Below are 13,283 nucleotides of genomic sequence, written 5' to 3' on the forward strand. Positions count from 1 at the left end.
TTCTACTAAAATAAAATGAAACAAAATTTTATTCCATGGAAATACATTTGTTACTCATGAATGCATGATCATAAGTTATAAAAAAAGTTTCTAAAAGTATCATTTAAAAACATTTCTTAAACTAAACATTTCAGGTTTTCTTTCTCATTTGGAACACAATTATCAATTATGGAGTATAGTTTGAGGTTGAGCTTCAAACATCAATCTACTCACGTGGCTTCGCTGGTTCTATAGCTTACACCTAGCTTCATCACTAATTCTAATTGCCCAAGTTTTTTAATTTTTAATCAATAAAATAAAATCACTCACCAAATTATGAAATAAGAAAATAGCCCATATGTACAGCTCAACTGGTCATAGGGGTGAAATTTGAAAAGAATGAAATACGAAAAACTTGTAAAAGACCGGAGTATAATCTTCAAATCCAAATCATATTTAAAAACATAAATGACAAATTAAAAGATATTAAATATACACAATCCGTAAGATTTGTACATTAAATCCAACCATAGTTTGTAAACTACTAAAATGAAGAATAATTAGTGCCAGAAAGGAAAAATGTCAGCTTTCAGACATTAATTGCCACAAGGCAATACTGGATTACAATGACGCAGTTTTTTGCGTTTGAGTATACAACTCCTCCGCTGTGCTGGATAATGACTACATGGAGTAGCGTTAGCCGCAATCTTGTCATCATGAAAACGACACCCATTTTACCCAACTCCAAACCTGCAAATCTAATGTTTAATTTCCTTTTAGTAGCGATAAAGCAACCACCATTACCCTCATAATAACACTGCCTATTATATAAATACTGCAACCAACTATATAAATAAAAACCCATAAGGAACCAAGATGCTCACTGGTTCACAATGTTCGGACCTTAACAACGGCAGTGTGGGGATTATGCCCAAGTGAGCAAATCTCTTGCGTGCACCGACATTTGACCCTAACTGCTGAGCCATGCACATTTGGCCCTGGCTGCTGAGCTACTAGGGTCACAAGGTAGGATTACTCACTCGAAAGGATTGTAGAGTTTTCCTCGTCATCCAAAAGCTCCCCATGGGGAATACATAATTAAAATAAATAAATAAATAAAATAAACTAAACTAAACCTTGAAAAGCTTACCTCCTTAGTCCTTACTCCAATCAATCTACGACATAGTTAGGTGCTACAGCCAAAATCCGGTCATTTCTTGATGTTTTTGTTGCGTGTTGGCTGTCCTCTGCTGCTTGTCTACCTTCATCCACAACTATCAGATGGCCTTCCCTACGTATCAAACTCTGCAAACACGGATCAAGACAATAATAAGTCAAACATTATTTTCAGTTCAAGAAAAATATCAAAGACCAGGCAAATTGTTCTTATGTAAGGTTTCACCTCTATGATGGCTTTCACTTTTGTAATCTCAGCAGAAGCCTCTTCCGCACTGGTGTAGCTATTTTTCTCGTTTTGCTGACGCACAAACCAATGTATCAGATCTCTCTGCCTCATCCCAACTAAACCAGTCCCTGCACAATGCACATAACCATAGTAAAATAAAATGTAACTTAAATTTTTGAACAGAGCTGAAAACTTGAATGCGCGGCTCGCCTAAATTTCTGAACAAAATTCACGTACCTTCTTGCATCACAGTCTCCTCATGCTGCCGTAATCCCAGGACAAGGGCACGGGTAACTCTCTGAAAGTATTCATCACTAATGACAAGTTTCTTTCCTTGCTTGCTTGGAGTGCCTGGGCCATTTTCTGTTAACAATAAAATCAACGTAAAACAGTTTTACTTGCTAGTTAAAAGGGTACAGAGTAAATAAAAATTTATAATGTACATAGACTCACCCGCTGGCCCAGAAGGTGGCTCAGAAGTTGTTTCCGCATGAGTTTCCCCAGGAACAGAATTATTTTCTCTATTTTCATGAGGACTATCATCTTGATTATCTTCCTGGAACTCAGATAAATCAATCTCACTTGACTCCACACTGCATGAAAATACAATAGCCACATCAAAATCATTATGTTTCAAATTAGTTAGAATTTATCTAATTGTTGTGATTGATGTATTCCATATTTTTACCTGATAATTGATGTCTTCAGTAGTCTTACTGCTAGTTGTACATAACGAGTGTGAACCTATTCATAATAATATATAGAGTTTGAGAACAAAATAGGAATTTGATATCCCTACACTAAGCAGTAAGCAAGCTAGTGAAAGCACCTGAACATCCAAATAACTTCGAGCAACTGCCTCTGAAAGCCTGATTAAAGCCTCGAGCTGCCTTACAGTCATTCGATAAGCAACTCGACTCCCTGGAGCTGTATCTCCTCGACGAAGGGCAACATATGAATCCACCAACAGTTTTCTAGCTTCTGGTGTAAGCTGCATAGTACGAAAACATATTATAGTTTAAAGAATGAACTAGTATTGTGCCCTTCAATGCAGAATTCTAAAATTACCTTAGGTTTTAGAGTCTTTGCATACGCAATGTATCGCTTCAATTGTGCAGTGGTGAATGCAGGGGCAAGTGAATCCTCACGTTTTTGATGAAGTCTCACAATGTGATGAGCAATGTGGTAATCCGTTTGATCATCAGGGTCATCAATCATCACATATACCAGATCGAACCTTGAAAGAATGGCAGGTGGGAGGGCGACATTATACTGTAGAAGTATATTAGAAATGTCACCACACAAACTAACGTGATTTAGAAAATTATAAATCAAAACAAAATTTAGTACTTTAACATGAGGGAAAATTACCTTCAGAGGTTTGGTCTTATCGTACCGGCCTCCAGTGGGGTTGGCGGCAGCTAAAATTGATGTTCGAGCATTTAGTGTTGCTTGAATACCAGCCTTTGTGATGCTTATTGTTTGCTGCTCCATTGCTTCATGAATGGCAACCTAAGGATGACACATACTTCAACCATTAGAAGTTAATAAAAGATAAAAATAAGAGACATTGCTCAAACTAGAATTACCTGATCTCTGACATCCATCTTGTCAAACTCATCAATACAGCAGATACCATTATCTGCAAGCATCAGTGCACCAGCCTGAAACATAAAAGTCATTTCATTAAAAATCTAAAACAGATTAGTATCTATAAAAACACTTCAGGGCAAAAAAAAAAAAAAAAAAAAACATCATTTCAAAATCTTTCTAAAAAATTTAACAAGTAATCATTCCCTCATATCAATCTTCATGGGCACCTTATGCACTATTCTCGCTCTTTCTTTTTTTGCCAAACAATGGGAGGAAAAAATATAACCATTAGATTATCTGTTTTCAGTAGGTGGTAAATCAAACATAGAATGTCAATGTCCAAACATGCCCTCAAGGTATTAAAATTTCAACACAAGAAAATCACAATCATATTCCATTACAATTGTATAATAATCAATATCTCTGTAATGTAATAATTCATTGAGAGTGAGAGAATCATAATTGTTATCCCACCTCAATACAGAATTCTCCAGTTTCTGGCTCTTTCGCTACAGTTGCTGTCAACCCAGCTGCAGATGAGGACTTACCAGATGTGTAGACAGATCTGGGAACCAAACCTGTTGTATACCTGGAAGTCAAATAATGCATCCAAAATTAGTTCAATGAAGATGAGGATAGGAAATTGACAACATTCTAAAGTAGACATACTTGAGAAATTGAGACTTTGCACAGCTAGGATCACCAACAATGCAGACATTGATATCTCCCCTAAGGTTAATGCCTTCATGAGTAAACTTGTGTACACCACCCAAAAGCATAAGCAGGATTGCTCGCTTGATATCTTGGTGACCAAAAACAGTTGGAGCAATGCTGTCAACAAGCTTATTGAAAAAATCAGGAGTATTCCTCATTCTGTGAAATTCACCTATCTCTTCTGCCTGTCAATACAATAATCAATCAAACTACTACACAGTTTTGCATATTTGCAAGATGATTTAAAGAAAACATGCCAAACCAAATATGGATGACAAATATCACACTTATCAAATACAACCACAACGCCTTAAACAAATTAGTGTTATTTCATTCTCTGAAAGTGGTTCTAGATAGAAGAATAGTACACTTAGGTCTAAACAAGTAAAGAGATAGAGATTGCTTGTTGATTGGTGTATTAAAGGTTAAAGCAACTGTTCAACTACACAGCATAGCCGGTTAGAATGTATGAAGTTCGATCCTTGCCAGGTGCTGATCAAAAGTTACCCACTTTCCCATATTCACCAATTTTAACAGCTAACTTTTATTACATCATATATGGATGAACATGTCTAACTTTGTCTATGGGACCTGTTTGACTACATGGAAACATTTATTTCCCTCATTTGATCACACTGCACATCTAACTATGACTAAGAGATGTTACAAATGACTTCCACATGCGATAAAAATTGAATATAGTGATTGAAATACAAACCGTGAACTGTTGATTGTCATCCTCCTCAGCATCTCTCCTATTTCTGATATCATTATCTCTTCGCCCATCACATATCTGTGAATAAGGTTAAGTGAAATAATTTTTAAAAAAAGGTTAAGAGATACTCTATCAGACTCTACAAATAATAAGTGAACAATTAACCCTTCCAAACAAATTTATATCATCAAAACACTTAGATTTGCTGATATACAAAGTATATGAAGTCATGCATTCAATTACCTGAACTGAATTAGCAATAAATGCTAGGCGGTAAGAGAGATCTCTCACACCCAAGGCACGAAGACCTTTGACACCTTCTTGGCCAGATGCATTCTTTTGCTGAGGACCTTCCCTACGACTCTCGGCTCTCTCACCAGGAGAGGCCAAGGCAAATATGTCTGGTATTACCACCACAGAACCAGTAAATATAACCCTACAAGAAAATAGGCAGCAAAATAAACACACAAGTCACATACAACTTTAGTTGAGTGTAACATTCATCTCCATGTATAGGAAAGAATGTACTTACGTATCACCAGCCCTTGCTTGTTCTACAATATCATGGCGTAAAATGACATCAAGTGATCTTGGAAGAGAACCAGCAGGAATCTCCTTAGAGGTCTCCTGCATTCGGACCCTCTGCCAGTCGGCAAATTTGCTCTCTTGTCTGAGTAAGGCCCATTTCCTTGTGTTTGTACATGTAGCATTCATGCAGACAATAGGCTGAAAGGGGAAAAAAACATGCACAAAGAACATCAAGCACTCAGTAATAAGCTAATTTATAGTGTTCTAGTACTACCAAAATTGATTCAAGTGCAAGACTATATGATCACAAGCAACATGAAATATTCAGTCTCTATTTGGGAGGGTTTAAACTTCAAACTAGCAATGGCTATAATTCACAGCAGTGACTTATCTCTTTAAATATCCATAAAGATCGCACATCAAAAATCACAAGTGTCTTACAATGTCATTAAGGGGGGAAATGAACCTTACTAATCTACATATATATATATTGTGATTACTGTAAGTAGTATGGGTAAGAAAAACAAAAAAAAGACAAGCTAATTCGTACATCAATAGAAATATCAATGCACATCTTTACAATACAAGTACCAATGAGAAGCAAGCACAAACCTCAGTGTATTTGAACTGCTGTTCAACATTCTTAATAACAGTAGCACAGTCCAAACACTTGAAAGTTCCCTGTAGAAGCTCAGGACGAACCTCACTAGTCCGAGTAACCACTCCTGTCACAGCCACCAGTTTCCCTATCTCAGCTGTAGTCAATTCCCTCAATCTACAATTCAATCAATCAGGAAGAGGGAAATAAATACTCTCAGTTAAGTTAAAAATAATTAAACATTCTTATTAAAAAAATAAAAGTTTAAGCAATTTTTGCTAGGATGAGCTAAGCCTTCACCTCTTAATTAAGGGAAGATTGTAAAAAGCAACATTGATATCCTTGTTGGGGTTATCATCTGTTATAAAAGTGGGCTTTTGTTCCATGACGAAACGTTTGCAGGCACTCTTCAAATACGGCTCAAACCTTGACATATTAAAGCAAACAGGAAATATCAATAGGAAATTCAAGGAGTTGAATGAACTTTTAGAAATAAATTTGAACACTCAGGCAAAGAAAATGCTAGGGTTACCTGATAAACTCGTCAGAAATCGCCCTCTGAAGAATGTCATTAAAGCGCATGACATGGGAAAAGTCAATGAACATGGTGTTGGACTCGTTGGGCCTCATAGCTTCGATCTCCGATTCGTAGTAAGGCTCTCGAGAGTTGGCATCCAACCGGAAACTGCCAACAAAAAAGTTATGAAATTAGGGAAATTATACACAGTCGTGGTTCTTTGAAATGAAAATTTTGAATTAAGAAAAATGGAAGCTGAAATAGATGATTGTGTAAAGAGATAACCTCTTGAGAAACTCCAAGAAAATGTTCTCGACCTGGGCTGCTTTCTGGTCCACGAAGTACCCACCGCCGCCATAACTATCCATTCTTAATTCTCGATAATACAAATATATGTTTTTGCTTAGTTCCACTGGTTCCCTCTTCCTCTCTGTTTCTTCTACACTCAGTTTTAGCTTCAGCCGAATGCGGAAGAGAGAGAATGTGGGAAGATTAATGAAGGATCGGAGTTCGCATGGCGGGAAATTAAGGAAAGCACCATAGGAGTTTCCCGCCAAATCGACAGAAGGGCCTGACAGGCCCATTGTTGTGTTTGCTATTTGCTAACATGGAAAAGCCCGAAAGACCATTCTCTCCTCCTTTCAGTGGACAAGACAGGCCCATTGTTTATCACTAAGGCCCGCTGTCTAATAGGCAAACTTTTGCCTACCATGAATACAATGTACATTTTTAATATATTAAGGACATGTTTGGTTAGCTGAAAAATGTTTTTTTTTTTGAATTTAAGGAAAATTGGAGAGCCGTTTACTAACTCAAAATTTTTGAAAATTGAAAAATAGAAAACAGAAAACATGTTTACTAGCACAGTTTTTCATTTTGAAAACTGAAAATAATTTCTGGAAAACTAAAACACTCTTAAAAACTGTTTTCTAAATGGAAAGCAGAATCATCTATCATCTATTTAGTTATATGTCACTATAACCACATTATTATGATTACATTCATTATCATCTTAGTTTACTTATCACTATCTTCTATCTTTTCTATTTAATTTACTTATTTAAACATAACTTATTTGCTTACACTTTAAACTTATACATTATTTGCATTATCAAAATTAAGAATTCAACTATATATATGTTTTAGATTTTGATTGAACTCAATCGATTATAAGTTTAAATATTTTTAATTATGTTACATCGTAATACAAGTTCGGTCCAGATATCGGATATTGAAATCTCACATATATTAGAATTCAAAGTAAAAGTTATATATTCATATACATGTCATTCAAATGAGTATATCTAAAAAATATTTTAAACATTAGCTCAAAAATTATTAATATTATCTAAACTAAAATTTAGGTGAACTTAGTAGATTATTGGTTCAGATATATTTTTTTAGTTATTATGTTATATACATATAAATTTTGTTCAGTTATCAAATGTAAAAATCTTACATATATTAGACTTAAAAGTAAAAATAAAAAATAAAAAATTATTCCATTTAAATCAAACATATGTAAAAATATTTTAAAAATAAGATCTAAAAATCACTCGAAATTAAATTTGTGTTAATTTTATAACGTTAATCACTCGAAATTAAATTTGTGTTAATTTTATAAAGTTAATCTAAAAAAATAAATTTGAAAAAAAAAAGTGTCAGTAGACAAGTTTTCTAAACAGAAAACAGAATATGGAAATCAGGGAATGAAAATCGAAAAATTAGAAAACAAAAAACATAGAATAGTTTTCTGTTAGTAAACGCACCCTGGATTTTTCTTTATTTGGTTCATGGAAAACATTTTCCATTGCCCCCACATGGTATTTCGATTTCTATGGAAAACAAGTAGGACAATTATGCCCTCATCAACTTTTCTTAATTACAATTATTATTGTTGTTGTTATTATTGTGTAGGAGTTATAATTGTCTTATACTCATTATTTTTTACAATTTCAAACCCAACCAAACAATGGAATTGATATTCCAGTAATTTCTTTTCCACCAACCAAAGTACCAAACAATGAAATCCATTTTTCTGAAATTTATTTTTCATAGAATTTCAATTCATTTCCCTTCAAATATTTTTCAGCGAACCAAACGGGATGTAAAAGTACATCATTTGTATATTGAATGCACATTATTTGATAATATACAAACTAATATACTTTCAATACTCAAATAATGTACTTTACGTACACAAATAATATATTTTTTATTATATTAAAAATGTACTTTTTATTTATGGTTCAAACAGTGGCATGGACTATGGTCCATAAAATAATGATTGTCAATATTGATAACTAAGAGCAATAACAATAGTAAAAGCTCAAAATGTTATACCAAATAAGGAGAGATGGACAAATTATACTATGGATCATAATTCGTATTGCAATGTGGACCATAAATAGATGTTTATTTTTAATACTTATTTTACACACGCATTGTATGAATGGGCTAATATTTGATATTTATATTTAATAAGTATTCCAAAGTATATCAATGCAAGATTGTATAGGAGAAGTTCATACATAGGTAATTGAATGTCGAATTTGTTTATTTAAATATATAATTCAAAGTATATGAATGCAAGATAATATAGAAGATTCATTATAAATGTCACTAAAATAAATCTTTGCAACTTTATAAAATTGATAGTATAAATACTTAGTCTAAAACGATAGTATAAATAAATACTACTTTTGGTTTGAATTTCTATAAGTCTTCTTCAGGGCCGGTTTTTAGATTTTTGTGGCCCCGTTCTAGTAAATAAATGAAACCCTACTAAAATCATAATCTTTAAAACCAATACTGTAATTTTTTTTTAAATAATAATAATAATAATAATAATAATAATAATAATAATAATGAGTTAATTTATTAATAATAATAAGGAGTTAATTCCAGCAATGGTCCTCTGACTATTGCAATTTTCTAAAATTGGTCGACTTTTAATTTGGACGAAAAAGACACTCGACTTTCATATTTGTTCCAAAATTAGTCCTTCTGTTACCTCTCCGTCTGCTAGGGGTTAGATTAGGGGCTAAAATGGTCTTTTCCGCTTGCTTTCTTCTTCCGTCAGTATTAGTATGCATGTATTAGACGCAGAGGTGGAGCAACATCACACTATGAATCATCAGGCATTTCATGTTTTTTCCTGGAGACAATGGGAAAGCTCTAATGGATCAAATGGTTTGTGATTGATCTTCTCTTTCTGCTCCCTCCTTTTACGGTTTCAGTATCAAATCATATTTGCTCTACATTTTTCACGCTCTCCGCTACTTTCTCTGAGAGGCTATCAGGTGCGGCAGTCACCGGGCGGAATCCTTTGGACCTCTTCCAAACCCAAAGGGGGTTGTTTAGCGGCATGCCAACAGAAAGGTTTGCCCATTTTGCAACTCTGATGCCTTGCCCAACACTCTATCGTTGCTGCTGATCCAGATATGGTTGCCATGCTTGTTGCCTTGTTGGTAAGAATAATACTCCCTCCGTCCCGAATTGGATGTCTCATTTACTTTTTGCACGCTTTTTAATGAATTAAAGTAAATGTTATGCACTTTTCAATTATGCCCCTCACTTTTTCACTTTTGGAAATAAAAACAATAAAAAAAGCAAAAGCTAGAAGGGTAATTTGAAAAAAGTAGAATGATGGTGATGTTCAATTTTGGAAAGTGGACAACATTTTGGGACAAACTAAAAAGGAAAGTAAAACACATAAAATGGGACAGAGGGAATACAACATTTTTTTTTAAAAAAAAGTGGGACTTGCTTGTAAAAACAACATACAGTAATGAGTGTCCCATTAAATGCAACTATAAATAAATAAATGGTTTAAATGAGATTGATGCTTCTTTGGTCGGCACTGGAGAACCCACAAACTTAATACTCCGTATATTTTTTAGCCTGAATACATTACTTTATCCAGTTTTATCAACTCTATAGTAACCTGGTCATTCAAGTCGAAAAGGAAGGAAGAATTTACCTGGTCATAGATTTTCCCACGCTTTATATGCTTCTCGATGTGAGATCAACTCACCCGTATATTCTCCTAGGTAATCATTTTTGTTGATAGGATTCTACAGCAATTTAATGCAACATATTCTTGGAGATACATTCAAAGTGGCAGCTCAATATTAGGATAGTCAACATAGACATCCATGATTTGCGTACAATGTGTGGCTGCATGGGTTTTTCTTATTTCCACTCCCCATTTATTTAGATAGTGTGTGGATGAAATGAAAAGCTATTGTTTTAATTCCTCACACATCTACAGTATATAAGGAGGCAAGCCGCTTGTGTCCAAATGCACAAAACATGAAATACTTTCCTTTTCTTTCTTCCTTTCCTGTTTGTCTACAAAATCTGAGCAATAGTGAGGTTCGACTACGTGATTGCTAGTGCAAGCTATCCGTAGTAGGTCTGTGTAGCCTGTCGAAAGCGTGCCAGGATTCTAACTGCACCGTTACCGGGCAAATAACGCTTTTAAGGTAGTGTTATTATAACACGGCACAGATTTTCTTTATACCATACACCCATAGTGTCCGTGCTTCTTAAAAGGCTTCCAAATCGTGCGTTGACGTTGTAGATTTCCCCAACAGTTAAAAGCGTTATTGTGCAACAGTCAACCTTTAGCGTTATGGCACCTTTTGTCATACCCGATCTATCAAAAATTACCGCGCTTGATGGAAAAAATTACAGTAGGTGGGCTCAAAGAATGCATATTCTCTTTGTACAATTAAAGTTGGTTTACGTGCTATATTCAGTTGCACATGAACCTACTCCAACTGTGTTCTCTCCCTTTGGTGCTACAAAAGCTAACCATAAATCTGATTACACTCCGGGTGAAGAATCGAGAGAAAACAGTCCTGAAATAGATTACATTTCGGATCAAGAACCGGGTGTAACTCTGATGCAGTTTAGAAATGACAATGCGGCAGCCAGAGGATACCTTTTGTCACAAATGAATGACGATTTGTTTGACATCTATGTCAAACAAGACCCAGCAAAAGTCATTTGGGAATCACTGTCAAAAAAGTACGGTGCAAATGAAACTGAAAATCAAAGTGTCAGAACTGTCTACAACAAAAGGAGTAGAAAAATCAAGAAGTTCAAAGGAAGGTGTTTTGCGTACAGAAAGCAAGGACACCGAGCACATCAGTGCTACCATCACAAGGGCAAAACTAGCAAAAGTCAATCTGACAGAGCAAGATGCGTATTGAGTCTCTTTAAATAAATAGTTATTTTGAGTAACTATATTTGCTCTAGTTCTAAGGGTTCGCATGAAGTATGATTGTCTTAGTACTGGATTCTAGTTGAGTTGTCTAGGTTTGATTACTTAGTAGTACTTATTTCTTTAGTATGTTGAATACTAATGATATTGATTGAAATGATTTGTGCATAGATATTGCTCAAATATTTTACTAAACTAATATAAGAGCATATATCAAAGGCTTCAATTGCAATTTAATGAGAACATGGAAACGTCATCATTCTTGAACACTCTGTCTAGGAAGATGGTTTTTAAGTAAACTTCGGTTTCACCACTCGACCTGGGAGTGCTTAAGAAGTAGGGTGTTGATCATGCAGGCCAGTTAGAGTGCCACTTGATCTCCACCTGAAATGAGGATGACTTTCATATGTTGTTAAACAATCAAAGCCTTGCAATAGAAGTTGTTGAAGTACTGCAATAGTAATATTGATTTGCATCCTATGAATGCTTTATATGAGTTTTAATTTCCTCAAGGGAATGAAAAATTGTGCAAGTGGCAACTCTGAAGTCTCATTGTTGAGAGTTTTTTTCCGAATAAATATGAGCTCGAACATATTCCTTGTGTATGAGATTAATTTCTTAGAAGAATATGATGTGAAATTCGTGATTATGTTGTTCAACTTGATGTAGCATGTGGACAACATTATTTCTATGGCTTACTAACAATGAGCATTTTTATATATATTATTTCAACTCTTGGTTGAGTCATATTGAAATACCTATAATTCCTAGTTAAAGGGTAATTGTGATCAATTGAGATAACCAAGTTGTTGAAATATATTCAACTGTTGAGCATGTATCAAGCATAGTGCGAAGCTTCTATAATGCTCCACAAAGCAAATCGGCAAAACTCAGTCTACAAAGGAGCTAAGGTTGGGCACCAAAGATCAGTCTGGGTAAGAGATCAAATACGTTTGATAAAAATATTTGTAAGTGTTGCATTGTGGGGGTAATAAACTCCTTATATTTTCATCAAAAGTTTCTCTGTGATATTGAGAATAATGATGAAAGAGAGTGTTTCATGTTAAACATGAAAATCTCAAGGGATTATTTACGAGTAAACGAAGTACTCGTCAAAGTGCATGTAAATTTGGTCAAGAGAATCAACTTACTTGATGGCTAATTATGAGGATTAGTCGCTGACTCATTGGAAGGACTTAATTTAAAGTCCAAGTGGTAATGAATTCGTGGTGGATCCACTTCTGTGGTCAAACGAAGCTATGAAAAGAGTTACAAAATAGTACACTAGTTGGTCATTCCGATAGTGTGTGTACTTGTGAGGTTGAGCTACGTCTCTTAATGAATTCATAACTCTTTGAGAAAGGGTGGTTTTGTTGAGACAAACCTAATGAATTCATCGCATAATGACATGAGTACTAAGTACTCTTGGTGACTTATACTCAATTGGATGGTCTATGTTGAGGCAGACCTAAAAAGATCCCTAACTTGAGTAGAAAAGGGCTAACCGCCTCTTATGAAAGATAATGGGGTTATCCCAAGAAGCTGAGTGGCTAAGAAACATGGTGATAACCGTGCAGTTGTGAGGGTGTCCAACACCTTCACCACATTGTGATTCACAAACTGTCGTTTGCATTGCAAATAACAGCCTATGATAGAAAGAAAAGACTTACAACTGATTTATGTCCTTAACTACTCTATAAGCCTTTAATGGTAGTCTATACTAAGATAGACTTGATAGAGTTAACAGTCTATATTGAGATAGACTTGATAAGACATAAAAATCTGTAATGCGGTAAGACTTGTTAGAGTTAAAAGTCTATGTTGTGATAGACTTTGACAGGGTAGAAGTCCATATTAGAGACAGACATAACATTCTTTAATACTAAGGGTGTTCATAAGAAGTCAAAGAGTTTGACTTTTGTAGAACTTGCTTTTTGAGTTGGTGTGCGCATTCGAGTTCAAAATTTATCTAACCGGTGAGTTCAAGATTCATATCACTCTCGG

General features: G+C 34.8%; 1 protein-coding gene across 3 annotated transcripts; it reads right to left on the bottom strand.

Annotated features, from left to right (window-relative positions):
* Positions 1–412: 412 nt before the first annotated feature.
* On the bottom strand, positions 413–6,742 carry LOC109192741 (DNA replication licensing factor MCM6). Of its 3 annotated transcripts, none has more exons than XM_019343444.1 (19): positions 6,335–6,742; positions 6,065–6,217; positions 5,833–5,958; positions 5,547–5,709; positions 4,939–5,132; positions 4,650–4,842; positions 4,410–4,484; positions 3,647–3,876; positions 3,452–3,566; positions 2,974–3,048; positions 2,756–2,896; positions 2,453–2,656; positions 2,214–2,375; positions 2,073–2,128; positions 1,838–1,977; positions 1,622–1,747; positions 1,382–1,512; positions 1,145–1,284; positions 413–729 (listed from the first exon to the last, which is right to left on the bottom strand). In XM_019343444.1, exons 1-18 carry the CDS (start codon positions 6,631–6,633, stop codon positions 1,150–1,152), a joined length of 2,718 nt encoding a protein of 905 aa, XP_019198989.1. In that variant the 5' UTR covers positions 6,634–6,742; the 3' UTR covers positions 413–729; positions 1,145–1,149. The 3 variants fall into 3 exon arrangements, with proteins under 3 accessions (XP_019198989.1, XP_019198987.1, XP_019198988.1); XM_019343442.1 differs by having other exon boundaries at positions 1,130–1,284; XM_019343443.1 differs by having other exon boundaries at positions 413–737; positions 1,130–1,284.
* Positions 6,743–13,283: the final 6,541 nt, after the last annotated feature.

Source organism: Ipomoea nil, unplaced genomic scaffold, assembly GCF_001879475.1.
Source record: "Ipomoea nil cultivar Tokyo-kokei standard unplaced genomic scaffold, Asagao_1.1 scaffold1833, whole genome shotgun sequence".
In the NCBI taxonomy this organism is placed as follows: Eukaryota; Viridiplantae; Streptophyta; class Magnoliopsida; order Solanales; family Convolvulaceae; genus Ipomoea; species Ipomoea nil.